Source organism: Bombina bombina, chromosome 4, assembly GCF_027579735.1.
Source record: "Bombina bombina isolate aBomBom1 chromosome 4, aBomBom1.pri, whole genome shotgun sequence".
In the NCBI taxonomy this organism is placed as follows: Eukaryota; Metazoa; Chordata; class Amphibia; order Anura; family Bombinatoridae; genus Bombina; species Bombina bombina.
The window spans coordinates 32,578,351-32,599,662 of record NC_069502.1 but is presented as its reverse complement, the minus strand read 5'-3'; the positions used below and the strand labels follow the sequence as shown (position 1 = coordinate 32,599,662).

The 21,312-nt window shown below is 45.8% G+C and overlaps 1 protein-coding gene across 1 annotated transcript in view; it reads left to right on the top strand.

Annotated features, from left to right (window-relative positions):
* TRIM54 (tripartite motif containing 54) overlaps positions 1-21,098 on the top strand; it is a 301,214-nt gene extending 280,116 nt beyond the window's left edge. The window contains exons 9-10 of the mRNA XM_053709453.1: positions 3,989-4,027; positions 20,364-21,098. Of these exons, the coding sequence (XP_053565428.1) occupies positions 3,989-4,027; positions 20,364-20,371 (47 nt within the window). The 3' untranslated portion in view covers positions 20,372-21,098. The remainder of the gene's footprint in view (positions 1-3,988; positions 4,028-20,363) is intronic.
* Positions 21,099-21,312: the final 214 nt, after the last annotated feature.

The following is a 21,312-nucleotide window of genomic DNA, read 5'->3' as shown; positions in this document are numbered from 1 at the left end:
TATATATATATGTCTATGTATGTATCATTATTTATTTATGTGTTTATATGTTTATACATGTCTGTAAATACATATATACACAAATAAATACATATGTGCACATATATAGACATTTATATGTGTGTGTGTATATATATATATATATATATATATATATATATATATATATATATATATATAAATTTATGAGTGGATAGAGGATAGCTTAAAATCTTTTTATTTTTGATAAATGATTATAATTTAAGATGATCTTGTCCCAATCGGTGGTATTATTAAGAAATCAAAACACAATTTTTAGAGAGATTATCAAAGGGAAAAGAATAGTCTTATAGTCTTGCCTTTTAAGAGAGAAAGGGAATACAGCACTCTTTATGTATATTAATATTTTTATTACAATCTATTTAATCCAACGTTTGCTATACCTTATCAGTACTCATAGTGACACAACTCTATCAAACCTAAAAGTAAAAAAGTGAAAAATACTGCTGGGTAGAGAACAAGCTAATTAGAGGTAAACCTAACTGAACGTACATCCTAAGTTAATACAACAATTAATCTTAACAAAACATGCTTCCCAAGGTTTACCTGCACTGAACACCTATATACAAACAGATCAACATTTCATACAAAATCCTACTGAAATATAAAGCACATTTAAACAACAAGTCCCCTCATATAGAGTCCTGCTATGAGGGAGCGGAAACCCGCTCTGAAACTCTCTTGCAGTCCCTTTATGTGCACTCCATGAGCTGTTTGTATGCACCGATAAGTGACCGCGGTATCCTGCAACCGCTCTTAAGGTCTTATACAGATTGATAGGAAAAAAGGAAAATACAGAGTACTTATCCGTAAGCCACATTTAGCGAGGTCCTGGTCTCCAAGCTCCTGCTATGCCTCCATGGCCTCCCGTTAACGAGAGCTTGTGTCCATACGAGTTTGCTTGAATCGCCAGCTTCTGATCCAGTCTCCTTAGCTTGGTAGTGGCAAGGTTGCGTTTAGGGATTACACCTGGTTCTCTGATTACTTTGTTTCCTATTCCCAAAGTAGCTACACTGTTTCAGTGTCTGGAAAGCAGAATGTTCTTTACTAGAATGCCCCGCCTCTATCAAACATGGCGTGTTAGGCTGTTCTAGGTATGTTCTTTACTAGAATGCCCCGCCTCTATCAAACATGGCGTGTTAGGCTGTTCTAGGTATGTTCTTTACTAGAATGCCCCACCTCTATCAAACATGGGTGTTAGGCTGTTCTAGGTATGTTCTTTACTAGAATGCCCCGCCTCTATCAAACATGACGTGTTAGGCTGTTCTAGGTATGTTCTTTACTAGAATGCCCCGCCTCTATCAAACATGGCGTGTTAGGCTGTTCTAGGTATGTTCTTTACTAGAATGCCCCGCCTCTATCAAACATGGCGTGTTAGGCTGTTCTAGGTATGTTCTTTACTAGAATGCCCCGCCTCTATCAAACATGGCGTGTTAGGCTGTTCTAGGTATGTTCTTTACTAGAATGCCCCGCCTCTATCAAACATGGCGTGTTAGGCTGTTCTAGGTATGTTCTTTACTAGAATGCCCCGCCTCTATCAAACATGGCGTGTTAGGCTGTTCTAGGTATGTTCTTTACTAGAATGCCCCGCCTCTATCAAACATGGGTGTTAGGCTGTTCTAGGTATGTTCTTTACTAGAATGCCCCGCTTCTATCAAACATGGCGTGTTAGGCTGTTCTAGGTATGTTCTTTACTAGAATGCCCCGCCTCTATCAAACATGGTGTGTTAGGCTGTTCTAGGTATGTTCTTTACTAGAATGCCCAGCCTCTATCAAACATGGCGTGTTAGGCTGTTCTAGGTATGTTCTTTACTAGAATGCCCCGCCTCTATCAAACATGGCTAGTTAGGCTGTTCTAGGTATGTTCTTTACTAGAATGCCCCGCCTCTATCAAACATGGCGTGTTAGGCTGTTCTAGGTATGTTCTTTACTAGAATGCCCCACCTCTATCAAACATGGCGTGTTAGGCTGTTCTAGGTATGTTCTTTACTAGAATGCCCCGCCTCTATCAAACATGGCGTGTTAGGCTGTTCTAGGTATGTTCTTTACTAGAATGCCCCGCCTCTATCAAACATGGCGTGTTAGGCTGTTCTAGGTATGTTCTTTACTAGAATGCCCTGCCTCTATCAAACATGGTGTGTTAGGCTGTTCTAGGTATGTTCTTTACTAGAATGCCCCGCCTCTATCAAACACGGCGAGTTAGGCTGTTCTAGGTATGTTCTTTACTAGAATGCCCCACCTCTATCAAACATGGCGTGTTAGGCTGTTCTAGGTATGTTCTAGGTATGTTCTTTACTAGAATGCCCCGCCTCTATCAAACATGGCGTGTTAGTCTGTTCTAGATATGTTCTAGGTATGTTCTAGGTATGGTCTTTACTAGAATGCCCCGCCTCTATCAAACATGGCTAGTTAGGCTGTTCTAGGTATGTTCTTTACTAGAATGCCCCCCTCTATCAAACATGGCGTGTTAGGCTGTTCTAGGTATGTTCTTTACTAGAATGCCCCGCCTCTATCAAACATGGCGTGTTAGGCTGTTCTAGGTATGTTCTTTACTAGAATGCCCCGCCTCTATCAAACATGGCGTGTTAGGCTGTTCTAGGTATGTTCTTTACTAGAATGCCCCGCCTCTATCAAACATGGCGTGTTAGGCTGTTCTAGGTATGTTCTTTACTAGAATGCCCCGCCTCTATCAAACATGGCGTGTTAGGCTGTTCTAGGTATGTTCTTTACTAGAATGCCCCGCCTCTATCAAACATGGCGTGTAAGGCTGTTCTAGGTATGTTCTTTACTAGAATGCCCCGCCTCTATCAAACATGGCGTGTTAGGCTGTTCTAGGTATGTTCTTTACTAGAATGCCCCGCCTCTATCAAACATGGCGTGTTAGGCTGTTCTAGGTATGTTCTTTACTAGAATGCCCCGCCTCTATCAAACATGGCGTGTTAGGCTGTTCTAGGTATCCTACTTAAAGGGACACTGAACCCAAATTTTTTCCTTCATGATTCAGATAGAGCATGACATTTTAAGCAACTTTTTTACTCCTATTATCATTTTTTTTTCGGTCTCTTGCTATCTTTATTTTAAAAGCAGGAATGTAAATCTTAGCAGCCAGCCCATTTTAGGTTCAGCACCATGGATGGATAGCGCTTGCTAACATTTACCCACCAATAAGCAAGCATAACCCAGGTTCTCAACCAAAAATGGGCTGGCTCCTATGCATCACATTCCTGCTTTTTAAATAAAGATAGCAAGAGAATGAAGAAAAATTGGTAATTGGAGTAAATTAGAAAGTTGCTTAAAATTGCATGCTCTAACTGAATCATGAAAGAAAAAATTTGGATTTAATGTCCCTTTAATTGCTATCCATTTTCTTAAAGGCATTTTTTCCCCAATAATGTCCCCTTGTTACCTATGTGCTTCACAGTACCTTTAATTTATACATGTTTTACATATTCAACATATATAATCGCCAAATGTTAGATGTCAAGCTCTCTGTCTCTGTCTGTCTCTCTCTGTCTCTATCTCTTTGTCTCTCTCTCTGTCTCTCTCTCTCTCTCTTTCTCTCTCTCTCTCTCATGTGTCTCTATTTTAAAGCCCTTTGAAGTCTTTTTTTTTTCTTCTTTCTTCCACCTGAGACCTCCTATCTTTGAGCCCTTATAACTTTTTTTTGTGCAATTTGTTTTTATTAGATGGTGTTGTTATGAGTATTTTTGATGTGTTTTGTGTCACAGGATGCAGTAATCTGTCTAGTGTAAATTGTGCTTAAGCGATCACGTTAACTTGTAATACGAGCGGAAAACCCGACGAGCGCATGTGTGTGTGTATATACTTGTGTAGTGTAAATAAATGCAATATCTGTGAAGCAGTATAAAGCGAAGCGCAATAAAGCGATGTACAACTGTATATCAAATATATTATTATTTTCTGTAAATTATGTTGTCCTTTCTTTTAGACACGGCTTCCAGACAGAAGGCTGCCACCCCGCAACATGGTAAAGAAGAACAATAGGTGGCATAACAGGGAGAAATGAGTGAGAGGGGTATAGGGGGAGAAATGAGTGAGAGGGGTATAAGGGAGAGAAATAAGTGAGAGGGGTATAAGGGGGAGAAATGAGTGAGAGGGGTATAAGGGAGAGAAATGAGTGAGAGGGGTATAAGGGAGAGAAATGAGTGAGAGGGGTATATGGGGGAGAAATGAGTGAGAGGGGTATAAGGGATAGAAATGAGTGAGAGGGGTATATGGGAGAGAAATGAGTGAGAGGGGTATAAGGGAGAGAAATGAGTGAGAGGGGTATAAGGGAGAGAAATGAGTGAGAGGGGTATATGGGGGAGAAATGAGTGAGAGGGGTATAAGGGAGAGAAATGAGTGAGAGGGGTATAAGGGAGAGAAATGAGTGAGAGGGGTATAGGGGGAGAAATGAGTGAGAAGGGTATAAGGGAGATAAATGAGTGAGAGGGGTATAAGGGGGAGAAATGAGTGAGAGGGGTATAGGGGGAGAAATGAGTGAGAGGGGGTAGAAGGGGGAGAAATGAGTGAGAGGGGTATAAGGGGGAGAAATGAGTGAGAGGGGTATAAGGGAGAGAAATGAGTGAGAGGGGTATAAGGGAGAGAAATGAGTGAGAGGGGTATATGGGGGAGAAATGAGTGAGAGGGGTATAAGGGATAGAAATGAGTGAGAGGGGTATATGGGAGAGAAATGAGTGAGAGGGGTATAAGGGATAGAAATGAGTGAGAGGGGTATAAGGGAGAGAAATGAGTGAGAGGGGTATAAGGGAGAGAAATGAGTGAGAGGGGTATATGGGGGAGAAATGAGTGAGAGGGGTATAAGGGAGAGAAATGAGTGAGAGGGGTATAAGGGGGAGAAATGAGTGAGAGGGGTATAAGGGAGAGAAATGAGTGAGAGGGGTATAGGGGGAGAAATGAGTGAGAAGGGTATAAGGGAGATAAATGAGTGAGAGGGGTATAAGGGGGAGAAATGAGTGAGAGGGGTATATGGGGGGAAATGAGTGAGAGGGGGTATAAGGGGGAGAAATGAGTGAGAGGGGTATATGGGGGAGAAATGAGTGAGAGGGGTATATGGGGGAGAAATGAGTGAGAGGGGTATAGGGGGAGAAATGAGTGAGAGGGGTATAAGGGAGAGAAATGAGTGAGAGGGGTATAAGGGAGAGAAATGAGTGAGAGGGGTATAAGGGAGAGAAATGAGTGAGAGGGGTAAAAGGGAGAGAAATGAGTGAGAGGGGTATAAGGGAGAGAATTGAGTGAGAGGGGTATAAGGGAGAGAAATGAGTGAGAGGGGTATAAGGGGGAGAAATGAATAAAAGGGGTATAAGGGACAGAAATGAGTGAGGGGTATAAGGGAGAGAAATGAGTGAAAGGGGTATAAGGGAGAGAAATGAGTGAGAGGGGTATAAGGGGGAGAAATGAGTGAGAGGGGTATAAGGGAGAGAAATGAGTGAGAGGGGTATAAGGGGGAGAAATGAGTGAGAGGGGTATAAGGGAGAGAAATGAGTGAGAGGGGTATAAGGGAGAGAAATGAGTGAGAGGGGTATAAGGGAGACAAATGAGTGAGAGGGGTATAAGGGAGAGAAATGAGTGAGAGGGGTATAAGGGAGAGAAATGAGTGAGAGGGGTATAAGGGAGAGAAATGAGTGAGAGGGTTATATGGGGGAGAAATGAGTGAGAGGGGTATATGGGGGAGAAATGAGTGAGAGGGGTATAAGGGAGATAAATGAGTGAGAGGGGTATAGGGGGAGAAATGAGTGAGAGGGGTATAAGGGAGAGAAATGAGTGAGAGGGGTATAAGGGGGAGAAATGAGTGAGAGTGGTATAAGGGAGAGAAATGAGTGAGAGGGGTATAAGGGAGAGAAATGAGTGAGAGGGGTATATTGGGGAGAAATGAGTGAGAGGGGTATATTAGGGAGAAATGAGTGAGAGGGGTATAAGGGAGAGAAATGAGTGAGAGGGGTATAAGGGAGAGAAATGAGTGAGAGGGGTATATGGGGGAGAAATGAGTGAGAGGGGTATATGGGGGAGAAATGAGTGAGAGGGGTATATGAGGGAGAAATGAGTGAGAGGGGATATGGGGGAGAAATGAATGAAAGGGGTATAAGGGACAGAAATGAGTGAGAGGGGTATAGGGGGAGAAATGAGTGAGGGAGTATAAAAGAGAGAAATGAGTGAGAGTGGTATAAGGGAGAGAAATGAGTGAGGGGTATAAGGGAGAGAAATGAGTGAGAGGGGTATAAGGGAGAGAAATGAGTGAGAGGGGTATAAGGGAGAGAAATGAGTGAGAGGGGTATAAGGGGGAGAAATGAGTGAGAGGGTTATAAGGGAGAGAAATGAGTGAGAGGGGTATAAGGGAGAGAAATGAGTGAGAGGGGTATAAGGGAGAGAAATGAGTGAGAGGGGTATATGGGGGAGAAATGAGTGAGAGGGGTATAAGGGAGAGAAATGAGTGAGAGGGGTATAAGGGAGAGAAATGAGTGAGAGGGGTATAAGGGAGAGAAATGAGTGAGATGGGTATAAGGGAGAGAAATGAGTGAGAGGGGTATATGGGGGAGAAATGAGTGAGAGGGGTATATGGGGGAGAAATGAGTGAGAGGGGTGTAAGGGAGATAAATGAGTGAGAGGGGTATAAGGGGAGAAATGAATGAGAGGGGTATAAGGGAGATAAATGAGTGAGAGGGGTATAAGGGAGAGAAATGAGTGAGAGGGGTATAAGGGAGAGAAATGAGTGAGAGGGGTATAAGGGAGAGAAATGAGTGAGAGGGGTATAAGGGAGAGAAATGAGTGAGAGGGGTATAAGGGATAGAAATGAGTGAGAGGGGTATAAGGGAGAGAAATGAGTGAGAGGGGTATAAGGGAGAGAAATGAGTGAGAGGGGTATAAGGGAGAGAAATGAGTGAGAGGGGTATAAGGGAGAGAAATGAGTGAGAGGGGTATATGGGGGAGAAATGAGTGAGAGGGGTATATGGGGGAGATAAATGAGTGAGAGGGGTATAAGGGAGATAAATGAGTGAGATGGGTATAAGGGGAGAAATGAATGAGAGGGGTATAAGGGAGAGAAATGAGTGAGAGGGGTATAAGGGAGAGAAATGAGTGAGAGGGGTATAAGGGAGAGAAATGAGTGAGAGGGGTATAAGGGAGAGAAATGAGTGAGAGGGGTATAAGGGGGAGAAATGAATGAAAGGGGTATAAGGGACAGAAATGAGTGAGAGGGGTATAGGGGGAGAAATGAGTGAGAGGGGTATAAGGGGGAGAAATGAGTGAGAGGGGTATAAGGGGGAGAAATGAGTGAGAGGGGTATAAGGCAGAGAAATGAGTGAGAGGGGTATAAGGGAGAGAAATGAGTGAGAGGGGTATAGGGGGAGAAATGAGGAGAGGGGTATAGGGGGAGAAATGAGTGAGAGGGGTATAAGGGAGAGAAATGAGTGAGAGGGGTATAAGGGGGAGAAATGAGTGAGAGTGGTATAAGGGAGAGAAATGAGTGAGAGGGGTATAAGGGAGAGAAATGAGTGAGAGGGGTATATGGGGGAGAAATGAGTGAGAGGGGTATATGGGGGAGAAATGAGTGAGAGGGGTATAAGGGAGAGAAATAAGTGAGAGGGGTATAAGGGGGAGAAATGAGTGAGAGAGTGGTATAAGGGGGAGAAATGAGTGAGAGGGGTATAAGGGAGAGAAATGAGTGAGAGGGGTATAAGGGAGAGAAATGAGTGAGAGGGGTATATGGGGAAAAAATGAGTGAGAGGGGTATAAGGGAGAGAAATAAGTGAGAGGGGTATAAGGGGGAGAAATGAGTGAGAGAGTGGTATAAGGGGGAGAAATGAGTGAGAGGGGTATAAGGGAGAGAAATGAGTGAGAGGGGTATATGGGGGAGAAATGAGTTAGAGGGGTATAAGGGAGAGAAATGAGTGAGAGGGGTATAGGGGGAGAAATGAGGAGAGGGGTATAGGGGGAGAAATGAGTGAGAGGGGTATAAGGGAGAGAAATGAGTGAGAGGGGTATAAGGGAGAGAAATGAGTGAGAGGGGTATATGGGGGAGAAATGAGTGAGAGGGGTATAGGGGGAGAAATGAGGAGAGGGGTATAGGGGGAGAAATGAGTGAGAGGGGTATAAGGGAGAGAAATGAGTGAGAGGGGTATATGGGGGAGAAATGAGTGAGAGGGGTATATGGGGGAGAAATGAGTGAGAGGGGTATATGGGGGAGAAATGAGTGAGAGGGGTATATGGGGGAGAAATGAGTGAGAGGGGTATATGGGGGAGAAATGAGTGAGAGGGGTATATGGGGGAGAAATGAGTGAGAGGGGTATATGGGGGAGAAATGAATGAAAGGGATATAAGGGAGAGAAATGAGTGAGAGGGGTATAGGGGGAGAAATGAGTGAGGGAGTATAAGGGAGAGAAATGAGTTAGAGTAGTATAAGGGAGAGAAATGAGTGAGGGGTATAAGGGAGAGAAATGAGTGAGAGGGGTATAAGGGAGAGAAATTAGTGAGAGGGGTATAAGGGGGAGAAATGAGTGAGAGGGGTATAAGGGAGAGAAATGAGTGAGAGGGGTATAAGGGAGAGAAATGAGTGAGAGGGGTATAAGGGAGAGAAATGAGTGAGAGGGGTATAAGGGAGAGAAATGAGCGAGAGGGGTATAAGGGAGAGAAATGAGCGAGAGGGGTATAAGGGAGAGAAATGAGCGAGAGGGGTATATGGGAGAGAAATGAGTGAGAGGGGTATATGGGGGAGAAATGAGTGAGAGGGGTATAAGGGAGATAAATGAGTGAGAGGGTTATAGGGGGAGAAATGAGTGGGAGGGGTATAAGGGAGAGAAATGAGTGAGAGGGGTATAGGGGGAGAAATGAGTGAGGGGGGTATAAGGGAGAGAAATGAGTGAGAGGGGTATAGGGGGAGAAATGAGTGAGAGGGGTATAAGGAAGAGAAATGAGTGAGAGGGGTATAGGGGGAGAAATGAGTGGGAAGGGTATAAGGGAGATAAATGAGTTAGAGGGGGGTATAAGGGAGAGAAATGAGCGAGAGGGGTATAGGGGGAGAAATGAGTGGGAGGGGTATAAGGGAGAGAAATGAGTGAGAGGGGTATAGGGGGAGAAATGAGTGGGAGGGGTTTAAGGGAGAGAAATGAGTGAGAGGGGTATAAGGGTGAGAAATGAGTGAGAGGGGTATAAGGGTGAGAAATAAGTGAGAGGGGTATAAGGGTGAGAAATGAGTGAGAGGGGTATAAGGGTGAGAAATGAGTGAGAGGGGTATAAGGGAGAGAAATGAGTGAGAGGGGTATAAGGGAGAGAAATGAGTGAGAGGGGTATAAGGGAGAGAAATGAGTGAGAGGGGTATAAAGGGGAGAAATGAGTGAGAGGGGTATAAGGGAGAGAAATGAGTGAGAGGGGTAAAAGGGAGAGAAATGAGTGAGAGGGGTATAAGGGAGAGAAATGAGTGAGAGGGGTATAAGGGAGAGAAATGAGTGAGAGGGGTATAAGGGAGAGAAATGAGTGAGAGGGGTATAGGGGGAGAAATGAGTGAGAGGGGTATAAGGGAGAGAATTGAGTGAGAGGGGTATAAGGGAGAGAAATGAGTGAGAGGGGTATAAGGGGGAGAAATGAGTGAGAGGGGTATAAGGGAGAGAAATGAGTGAGAGGGGTATATGGGGGAGAAATGAGTTAGAAGGGTATATGGGGGAGAAATGAGTGAGAGGGGTATAAGGGAGAGAAATGAGTGAGAGGGGTATAAGGGAGAGAAATGAATGAGAGGGATATATGGGGGAGAAATGAGTGAGAGGGGTATAAGGGGGAGAAATGAGTGAGAGGGATATAGGGGGAGAAATGAGTGAGAGGGGTATAGGGGGAGAAATGAGTGAGAGGGGAATAGGGGGAGAAATGAGTGAGAGGGGTATAGGGGGAGAAATGAGTGAGAGGGGTATAAGGGGGAGAAATGAGTGAGAGGGGTATAAGGGAGAGAAATGAGTGAGAGGGGTATAAGGGAGAGAAATGAGCGAGAGGGGTATAAGGGAGAGAAATGAGTGAGAGGGGTATAGGGGGAGAAATGAGTGAGAGGGGTATAAGGGGAGAAATGAGTGAGAGGGGTATATGGGGGAGAAATGAGTGAGAGGGGTATAAGGGAGAGAAATGAGTGAGAGGGGTATAAGGGAGAGAAATGAGTGAGAGGGGTATAAGGGAGAGAAATGAGTGAGAGGGGTATAAGGGGAGAAATGAGTGAGAGGGGTATAAGGGAGAGAAATGAGTGAGAGGGGTATAAGGGAGAGAAATGAGTGAGAGGGGTATAAGGGGAGAAATGAGTGAGAGGGGTATAAGGGGGAGAAATGAGTAATAGGGGTGTAAGGGAGAGGAATGAGTGAGAGGGGTATAAGGGGGGAGAAATGAGTGAGAGGGGTATAAGGGAGAGAAATGAGTGAGAGTGTATAAGGGAGAGAAATGAGTGAGAGGGGTATATGGGGGAGAAATGAGTGAGAGGGGTATAAGGGAGAGAAATGAGTGAGAGGGGTATATGGGGGAGAAATGAGTGAGAGGGGTATAAGGGGGAGAAATGAGTGAGAGGGGTATAAGGGAGAGAAATGAGTGAGAGGGGTATATGGGGGAGAAATGAGTGAGAGGGGTATATGGGGGAGAAATGAGTGAGAGGGGTATAAGGGAGAGAAATGAGAGAGGGGTATAAGGGAGAGAAATGAGAGAGGGGTATAAGGGAGAGAAATGAGTGAGAGGGGTATAAGGGAGAGAAATGAGTGATAGGGGGGTATAAGGGAGAGAAATGAGTGAGAGGGGTATAAGGGGGAGAAATGAGTGAGAGGGGTATAAGGGAGAGAAATGAGTGAGAGGGGTATATGGGGGAGAAATGAGTGAGAGTGGTATAAGGTAGAGAAAGGAATGAGAGGGGTATAAGGGGGAGAAATGAGTGAGAGGGGTATATGGGAGAGAAATGAGTGAAAGGGGTATAAGGGAGAGAAATGAGTGAGAGGGGTATAAGGGAGAGAAATGAGTGAGAGGGGTATAGGGGAGAGAAATGAGTGAGAGGGGTATAAGGGAGAGAAATGAGTGAGAGGGGTATATGGGGGAGAAATTAGTGAGAGGGGCATAAGGGAGAGAAATGAGTGAGAGTGGTATATGGGGGAGAAATGAGTGAGAGTGGTATAAGGGAGAGAAAGGAATGAGAGGGGTATAAGGGGGAGAAATGAGTGAGAGGGGTATATGGGAGAGAAATGAGTGAAAGGGGTATAAGGGAGAGAAATGAGTGAGAGGGGTATAAGGGAGAGAAATGAGTGAGAGGGGTATAGGGGGAGAAATGAGTGGGAGGGGTATAAGGGAGAGAAATGAGTGAGAGGGGTATAAGGGAGAGAAATGAGTGAGAGGGGTATATGGGGGAGAAATGAGTGGGAGGGGTATAAGGGAGAGAAATGAGTGAGAGGGGTATAAGGTGAGAAATAAGTGAGAGGGGTATAAGGGGGAGAAATGAGTGAGAGGGGTATAAGGGGGAGAAATGAGTGATAGGGGTGTAAGGGAGAGAAATGAGTGAGAGGGGTATAAGGGGGAGAAATGAGTGGGAGGGGTATAAGGGAGAGAAATGAGTGAGAGGGTATAAGGGAGAGAAATGAGTGATAGGGGGTATAAGGGAGAGAAATGAGTGAGAGGGGTATAAGGGGGAGAAATGAGTGAGAGGGGTATAAGGGGGAGAAATGAGTGAGTGGGGTATAAGGGGGAGAAATGAGTGAGAGGGGTATAAGGGAGAGAAATGAGTGAGAGGGGTATAAGGGAGAGAAATGAGTGAGAGGGGTATATGGGGGAGAAATGAGTGAGAGGGGTATAAGGGAGAGAAATGAGTGAGAGGGGTATAAGGGAGAGAAATGAGTGAGAGGGGTATAAGGGGGAGAAATGAGTGAGAGGGGTATAAGGGAGAGAAATGAGTGAGAGGGTTATAAGGGAGATAAATGAGTGATAGGGGGTATAAGGGAGATAAATGAGTGATAGGGGGGTATAAGGGAGAGAAATGAGTGATAGGGGGGTATAAGGGAGAGAAATGAGTGAGAGGGGCATAAGGGAGATAAATAAGTTAGAGGGGTATAAGGGAGAGAAATGAGTGAGAGGGGTATAAGGGAGAGAAATGAGTGAGAGGGGTATAAGGGAGAGAAATGAGTGAGAGGGGTATAAGGGGGAGAAATGAGTGATAGGGGTATAAGGGAGAGAAATGAGTGAGAGGGGTATAAGGGAGAGAAATGAGTGAGAGGGGTATAAGGGAGAGAAATGAGTGAGAGGGGTATAAGGGAGAGAAATGAGTGAGAGGGGTATAAGGGAGAGAAATGAGTGAGAGGGGTATAAGGGAGAGAAATGAGTGAGAGGGGGTATAAGGGAGAGAAATGAGTGAGAGGGGTATAAGGGGGAGAAATGAGTGAGAGGGGTATAAGGGAGAGAAATGAGTGAGAGGGGTATAAGGGAGAGAAAGAAATGAGAGGGGTATAAGGGAGAGAAATGAGTGAGAGGGGTATAAGGGAGAGAAATGAGTAATAGGGGGGTATAAGGGAGAGAAATGAGTGATAGGGGGGTATAAGGGAGAGAAATGAGTGAGAGGGGTATATGGGGGAGAAATTAGTGAGAGGGGTATATGGGGGAGAAATGAGTGAGAGGGGTATATGGGGGAGAAATGAGTGAGAGGGGTATATGAGGGAGAAATGAGTGAGAGGGGTATATGGGGGAGAAATGAGTGAGAGGGGTATAAGGGAATGAAATGAGTGAGAGGGGTATATGGGGGAGAAATGAATGAGAGGGGTATATGGGGGAGAAATGAGTGAGAGGGGTATATGGGGGAGAAATTAGTGAGAGGGGTATAAGGGAGAGAAATGAGTGAGAGGGGTATATGGGGGAGATATGAGTGAGAGGGGTATATGGGGGAGAAATGAGTGAGAGGGGTATAAGGGGGAGAAATGAGTGAGAGGGGTATAAGGGGGAGAAATGAGTGAGAGGGGTATAGGGGGAGAAATGAGTGAGAGGGGTATATGGGGGAGAAATGAGTGAGAGGGGTATATGGGGGAGAAATGAGAGAGGGGTATAAGGGAGAGAAATGAGAGAGGGGTATAAGGGAGAGAAATGAGTGAGAGGGGTATAAGGGAGAGAAATGAGTGATAGGGGGGTATAAGGGAGAGAAATGAGTGAGAGGGGTATATGGGGGAGAAATTAGTGAGAGGGGTATATGGGGGAGAAATGAGTGAGAGGGGTATATGGGGGAGAAATGAGTGAGAGGGGTATATGGGGGAGAAATGAGTGAGAGGGGTATATGGGGGAGAAATGAGTGAGAGGGGTATAAGGGAATGAAATGAGTGAGAGGGGTATATGGGGGAGAAATGAATGAGAGGGGTATATGGGGGAGAAATGAGTGAGAGGGGTATATGGGGGAGTAATTAGTGAGAGGGGTATAAGGGAGAGAAATGAGTGAGAGGGGTATATGGGGGAAATATGAGTGAGAGGGGTATAATGGGGAGAAATGAGTGAGAGGGGTATAGGGGGAGAAATGAGTGAGAGGGGTATATGGGGGCGAAATGAGTGAGAGGGGTATATGGGGGAGAAATGAGTGAGAGGGGTATATGGGGGAGAAATGAGTGAGAGGGGTATATGGGGGAGAAATGAGTGAGAGGGGTATAAGGGTGAGAAATGAGTGAGTGGGGTATATGGGGGAGAAATGAGTGAGAGGGGTATATGGGGGAGAAATGAGTGAGAGGGGTATATGGGGGAGAAATGAGTGAGAGGGGTATATGGGGGAGAAATGAGTGAGAGGGGTATATGGGGGAGAAATGAGTGAGAGGGGTATATGGGGGATAAATGAGTGAGAGGGGTATAAGGGAGAGAAATGAGTGAGAGGGGTATAAGGGTGAGAAATGAGTGAGAGGGGTATAAGGGTGAGAAATGAGTGAGAGGGGTATATGGGGGAGAAATGAGTGAGAGGGGTATAAGGGGGAGAAATGAGTGAGAGGGGTATAGGGGGAGAAATGAGTGAGAGGGGTATATGGGGGAGAAATGAGTGAGAGGGGTATATGGGGGAAAAATGAGTGAGAGGGGTATATGGGGGAGAAATGAGTGAGAGGGGTATAGGGGGAGAAATGAGTGGGAGGGGTAGATGGGGGAGAAATGAGTGAGAGGGGTATAGGGGGAGAAATGAGTGGGAGGGGTATATGGGGGAGAAATGAGTGAGAGGGGTATATGGGGGAGAAATGAGTGAGAGGGGTATATGGGGGAGAAATGAGTGAGAGGGGTATATGGGGGAGAAATGAGTGAGAGGGGTATAAGCGAGAGAAATGAGTGAGAGGGGTATAGGGGGAGAAATGAGTGGAAGGGGTATATGGGGGAGAAATGAGTGGGAGGGGTATATGAGGGAGAAATGAGTGAGAGGGGTATAGGGGGAGAAATGAGGGGGAGGGGTATATGGGGGAGAAATGAGTGAGAGTGGTATAAGGGAGAGAAAGGAATGAGAGGGGTATAAGGGGGAGAAATGAGTGAGAGGGGTATATGGGAGAGAAATGAGTGAGAGGGGTATAAGGGAGAGAAATGAGTGAGAGGGGTATATGGGGGAGAAATTAGTGAGAGGGGCATAAGGGAGAGAAATGAGTGAGAGTGGTATATGGGGGAGAAATGAGTGAGAGTGGTATAAGGGAGAGAAAGGAATGAGAGGGGTATAAGGGGGAGAAATGAGTGAGAGGGGTATATGGGAGAGAAATGAGTGAAAGGGGTATAAGGGAGAGAAATGAGTGAGAGGGGTATAAGGGAGAGAAATGAGTGAGAGGGGTATAGGGGGAGAAATGAGTGGGAGGGGTATAAGGGAGAGAAATGAGTGAGAGGGGTATAAGGGAGAGAAATGAGTGAGAGGGGTATATGGGGGAGAAATGAGTGGGAGGGGTATAAGGGAGAGAAATGAGTGAGAGGGGTATAAGGTGAGAAATAAGTGATAGGGGTATATGGGGGAGAAATGAGTGAGAGGGGTATAAGGGAATGAAATGAGTGAGAGGGGTATATGGGGGAGAAATGAATGAGAGGGGTATATGGGGGAGAAATGAATGAGAGGGGTATATGGGGGAGAAATGAGTGAGAGGTGTATATGGGGGAGAAATGAGTGAGAGGGGTATAAGGGAGAGAAATGAGTAAGAGGGGTATATGGGGGAGAAATGAGTGAGAGTGGTATAAGGGAGAGAAAGGAATGAGAGCGAGGGATATATGGGAGAGAAATGAGTGAGAGGGGTATAAGGGAGAGAAATGAGTGAGAGGGGTATAAGGGAGAGAAAGGAATGAGAGGGGTATAAGGGAGAGAAATGAGAGGGGTATATGGGGGAGAAATGAGTGAGAGGGGTATAAGGGAATGAAATGAGTGAGAGGGGTATATGGGGGAGAAATGAATGAGAGGGGTATATGGGGAGAAATGAGTGAGAGGGGTATATGGGGGGTGGAGAAATGAGTGAGAGGGGTATATGGGGGAGAAATGAGTGAGAGGGGCATAAGGGAGAGAAATGAGTGAGAGGGGTATATGGGGAGAAATGAGTGAGAGGGGTATAAGGGAGAGAAATGAGTGAGAGGGGTATAGGGGGAGAAATGAGTGGGAGGGGTATAAGGGAGAGAAATGAGTGAGAGGGGTATAAGGGTGAGAAATAAGTGAGAGGGGTATAAGGGGAGAAATGATTGAGAGGGGTATAAGGGGGAGAAATGAGTAATAGGGGTGTAAGGGAGAGGAATGAGTGAGAGGGGTATAAGGGGGAGAAATGAGTGGGAGGGGTATAAGGGAGAGAAATGAGTGAGAGTGTATAAGGGAGAGAAATGAGTGATAGGGGGTATACGGGAGAGAAATGAGTGAAAGGGGTATAAGGGGGAGAAATGAGTGAGAGGGGTATAAGGGGGAGAAATGAGTGAGAGGGGTATAAGGGGGAGAAATGAGTGAGAGGGGTATAAGGGAGAGAAATGAGTGAGAGGGGTATATGGGGGAGAAATGAGTGAGAGGGGTATATGGGGGAGAAATGAGTGAGAGGGGTATAAGGGAGAGAAATGAGAGAGGGGTATAAGGGAGAGAAATGAGAGAGGGGTATAAGGGAGAGAAATGAGTGAGAGGGGTATAAGGGAGAGAAATGAGTGATAGGGGGGTATAAGGGAGAGAAATGAGTGAGAGGGGTATAAGGGGGAGAAATGAGTGAGAGGGGTATAAGGGAGAGAAATGAGTGAGAGGGGTATATGGGGGAGAAATGAGTGAGAGTGGTATAAGGTAGAGAAAGGAATGAGAGGGGTATAAGGGGGAGAAATGAGTGAGAGGGGTATATGGGAGAGAAATGAGTGAAAGGGGTATAAGGGAGAGAAATGAGTGAGAGGGGTATAAGGGAGAGAAATGAGTGAGAGGGGTATAGGGGAGAGAAATGAGTGAGAGGGGTATAAGGGAGAGAAATGAGTGAGAGGGGTATATGGGGGAGAAATTAGTGAGAGGGGCATAAGGGAGAGAAATGAGTGAGAGTGGTATATGGGGGAGAAATGAGTGAGAGTGGTATAAGGGAGAGAAAGGAATGAGAGGGGTATAAGGGGGAGAAATGAGTGAGAGGGGTATATGGGAGAGAAATGAGTGAGAGGGGTATAAGGGAGAGAAATGAGTGAGAGGGGTATAAGGGAGAGAAATGAGTGAGAGGGGTATAGGGGGAGAAATGAGTGGGAGGGGTATAAGGGAGAGAAATGAGTGAGAGGGGTATAAGGGAGAGAAATGAGTGAGAGGGGTATATGGGGGAGAAATGAGTGGGAGGGGTATAAGGGAGAGAAATGAGTGAGAGGGGTATAAGGTGAGAAATAAGTGAGAGGGGTATAAGGGGGAGAAATGAGTGAGAGGGGTATAAGGGGGAGAAATGAGTGATAGGGGTGTAAGGGAGAGAAATGAGTGAGAGGGGTATAAGGGGGAGAAATGAGTGGGAGGGGTATAAGGGAGAGAAATGAGTGAGAGGGTATAAGGGAGAGAAATGAGTGATAGGGGGTATAAGGGAGAGAAATGAGTGAAAGGGGTATAAGGGGGAGAAATGAGTGAGAGGGGTATAAGGGGGAGAAATGAGTGAGTGGGGTATAAGGGGGAGAAATGAGTGAGAGGGGTATAAGGGAGAGAAATGAGTGAGAGGGGTATAAGGGAGAGAAATGAGTGAGAGGGGTATATGGGGGAGAAATGAGTGAGAGGGGTATAAGGGAGAGAAATGAGTGAGAGGGGTATAAGGGAGAGAAATGAGTGAGAGGGGTATAAGGGGGAGAAATGAGTGAGAGGGGTATAAGGGAGAGAAATGAGTGAGAGGGTTATAAGGGAGATAAATGAGTGATAGGGGGTATAAGGGAGATAAATGAGTGATAGGGGGGTATAAGGGAGAGAAATGAGTGATAGGGGGGTATAAGGGAGAGAAATGAGTGAGAGGGGCATAAGGGAGATAAATAAGTTAGAGGGGTATAAGGGAGAGAAATGAGTGAGAGGGGTATAAGGGAGAGAAATGAGTGAGAGGGGTATAAGGGAGAGAAATGAGTGAGAGGGGTATAAGGGGGAGAAATGAGTGATAGGGGTATAAGGGAGAGAAATGAGTGAGAGGGGTATAAGGGAGAGAAATGAGTGAGAGGGGTATAAGGGAGAGAAATGAGTGAGAGGGGTATAAGGGAGAGAAATGAGTGAGAGGGGTATAAGGGAGAGAAATGAGTGAGAGGGGTATAAGGGAGAGAAATGAGTGAGAGGGGGTATAAGGGAGAGAAATGAGTGAGAGGGGTATAAGGGGGAGAAATGAGTGAGAGGGGTATAAGGGAGAGAAATGAGTGAGAGGGGTATAAGGGAGAGAAAGAAATGAGAGGGGTATAAGGGAGAGAAATGAGTGAGAGGGGTATAAGGGAGAGAAATGAGTGATAGGGGGGTATAAGGGAGAGAAATGAGTGATAGGGGGGTATAAGGGAGAGAAATGAGTGAGAGGGGTATATGGGGGAGAAATTAGTGAGAGGGGTATATGGGGGAGAAATGAGTGAGAGGGGTATATGGGGGAGAAATGAGTGAGAGGGGTATATGGGGGAGAAATGAGTGAGAGGGGTATATGGGGGAGAAATGAGTGAGAGGGGTATAAGGGAATGAAATGAGTGAGAGGGGTATATGGGGGAGAAATGAATGAGAGGGGTATATGGGGGAGAAATGAGTGAGAGGGGTATATGGGGGAGAAATTAGTGAGAGGGGTATAAGGGAGAGAAATGAGTGAGAGGGGTATATGGGGGAGATATGAGTGAGAGGGGTATATGGGGGAGAAATGAGTGAGAGGGGTATAAGGGGGAGAAATGAGTGAGAGGGGTATAAGGGGGAGAAATGAGTGAGAGGGGTATAGGGGGAGAAATGAGTGAGAGGGGTATATGGGGGAGAAATGAGTGAGAGGGGTATATGGGGGAGAAATGAGTGAGTGGGGTATATGGGGGAGAAATGAGTGAGAGGGGTAGATGGGGGAGAAATGAGTGGGAGGGGTATATGGGGGAGAAATGAGTGGGAGGGGTATATGGGGGAGAAATGAGTGAGAGGGGTATATGGGGGAGAAATGAGTGAGAGGGGTATAAGGGAGAGAAATGAGTGAGAGGGGTATAGGGGGAGAAATGAGTGGGAGGGGTATATGGGGGAGAAATGAGTGGGAGGGGTATATGGGGGAGAAATGAGTGAGAGGTGTATATGGGGGAGAAATGAGTGAGAGGGGTATATGGGGGAGAAATGAGTGAGAGGGGTATATGGGGGAGAAATGAGTGAGAGGGGTATAAGGGGGAGAAATGAGTGAGGGGGTATAAGGGGGAGAAATGAGTGATAGGGGTATAAGGGAGAGAAATGAGTGAGAGGGGTATAAGGGAGAGAAAGGAATGAGAGGGGTATAAGGAGAGAAATGAGTGAGAGGGGTATAAGGGAGAGAAATGAGTGATAGGGGGGTATAAGGGAGAGAAATGAGTGAGAGGGGTATAAGGGGGAGAAATGAGTGAGAGGGGTATAAGGGAGAGAAAGAAATGAGAGGGGTATAAGGGAGAGAAATGAGTGAGAGGGGTATAAGGGAGAGAAATGAGTGATAGGGGGGTATAAGGGAGAGAAATGAGTGATAGGGGGGTATAAGGGAGAGAAATGAGTGAGAGGGGTATATGGGGGAGAAATTAGTGAGAGGGGTATATGGGGGAGAAATTAGTGAGAGGGGTATATGGGGGAGAAATGAGTGAGAGGGGTATATGGGGGAGAAATGAGTGAGAGGGGTATATGGGGGAGAAATGAGTGAGAGGGGTATATGGGGGAGAAATGAGTGAGAGGGGTATAAGGGAATGAAATGAGTGAGAGGGGTATATGGGGGAGAAATGAATGAGAGGGGTATATGGGGGAGAAATGAGTGAGAGGGGTATATGGGGGAGTAATTAGTGAGAGGGGTATAAGGGAGAGAAATGAGTGAGAGGGGTATATGGGGGAGATATGAGTGAGAGGGGTATATGGGGGAGAAATGAGTGAGAGGGGTATATGGGGGAGAAATGAGTGAGAGGGGTATATGGGGGAGAAATGAGTGAGAGGGGTATAAGGGGGAGAAATGAGTGAGAGGGGTATAGGGGGAGAAATGAGTGAGAGGGGTATATGGGGGAGAAATGAGTGAGAGGGGTATATGGGGGAGAAATGAGTGAGAGGGGTATATGGGGGAGAAATGAGTGAGAGGGGTATATGGGGGAGAAATGAGTGAGAGGGGTATAAGGGTGAGAAATGAGTGAGAGGGGTATATGGGGGAGAAATGAGTGAGAGGGGTATATGGGGGAGAAATGAGTGAGAGGGGTATATGGGGGAGAAATGAGTGAGAGGGGTATATGGGGGAGAAATGAGTGAGAGGGGTATATGGGGGAGAAATGAGTGAGAGGGGTATATGGGGGATAAATGAGTGAGAGGGGTATAAGGGAGAGAAATGAGTGAGAGGGGTATAAGGGTGAGAAATGAGTGAGAGGGGTATAAGGGTGAGAAATGAGTGAGAGGGGTATAAGGGATAGAAATGAGTGAGAGGGGTATATGGGGGAGAAATGAGTGAGAGGGGTATAAGGGAGAGAAATAAGTGAGAGGGGTATAAGGGGGAGAAATGAATGAGAGGGGGGTAAAAGGGAGAGAATAAAAGTGTGAGTATAAGGGAAGTATGAGGAAGGCACGAGTGCAGGAGGTGCAAGAGACAGAAGGGACTAAAGGAAGAAAAGAGAAGTTGGTAGTGTGAGGTGACAGAGAGCTAAGCACGTGGCGTGAGGGAGCATTGTGTGACTGAAGTATATTTAGGAATCTGACTCGGTGGTCACTATAAATGTCACTTTCTGTTCTGCAGGTCACTGACTGTCCCTGTGTGATACCCCAGATCCTGCATGATGTGGTGTGACATGAGAAGATTGTGGTACCCCGACCCGTGGTTACCCTGTGCTCTATTAGACCTCCTGCAGCTGTGCCCATTGAGCAGCGTGTATCTAATGTTCTTATACTCTTTCTGGCTCTCAACAAATACCACGTGCCCTGCTAGTATACTCCAGTATTCATTTGTTTCGCAATAGGAGTAATAATAGTAATTCTGGGGAAGTCTGGTGACATAACAGTAACCTGATGCTTTAGCAGATTTGTCAGAAAAAGGGACTCCGTAAAGGACAACAGTGTAGAAATGTGTGGGGGAGGAGCTATAAGATTTATGTTGGCAAAAGCCTGAGCCTACAGAATTGTCTTTAGTTCCTTTTAAATGCCCAGCAGATTCCGTATGTTGGTACGGCTGAAATGAAAGCTTAGGCCTCAGTGTTAATTCAATTCTGGGCAAGTTAACCGGTTTTCACCTGAGGGTCTTGGCATGTAGGTGGTGAGAACCCTGATCGTGCTTGGTATGTTAGTGTGCCCAGCTTGTGTGTAAGTGGTGTTTAAACCGTGCCAGCCAAAAACACAAGGATGGGCAATATGTTACTGGAGCGTGGAAAGACCCCAAAATGTATTTAATAATAATATATTTTTTTTTTATGTTAAGCAAGACCCCTAAACTGTCACTGTTTTTCATCAATAAAACTGCAGTAAATTGCACCAGTAATTGTTTTGCATATTGTGCATTCCTGTGCATATGTATGCACACGTGCGTATTATGTGTGTGTGTGTGTGTATGTGTGTCCTTATCTCATTATGTATGTGTATATATTTCTGTCATGTAGGTGGCGAGAGTCTACGAGCTGTTACATATGGGATATACATTCCTACCTGGAGGAGGCAAAGTTTCCCAAAATCCAATAGCCTATAAACCCCTCCCA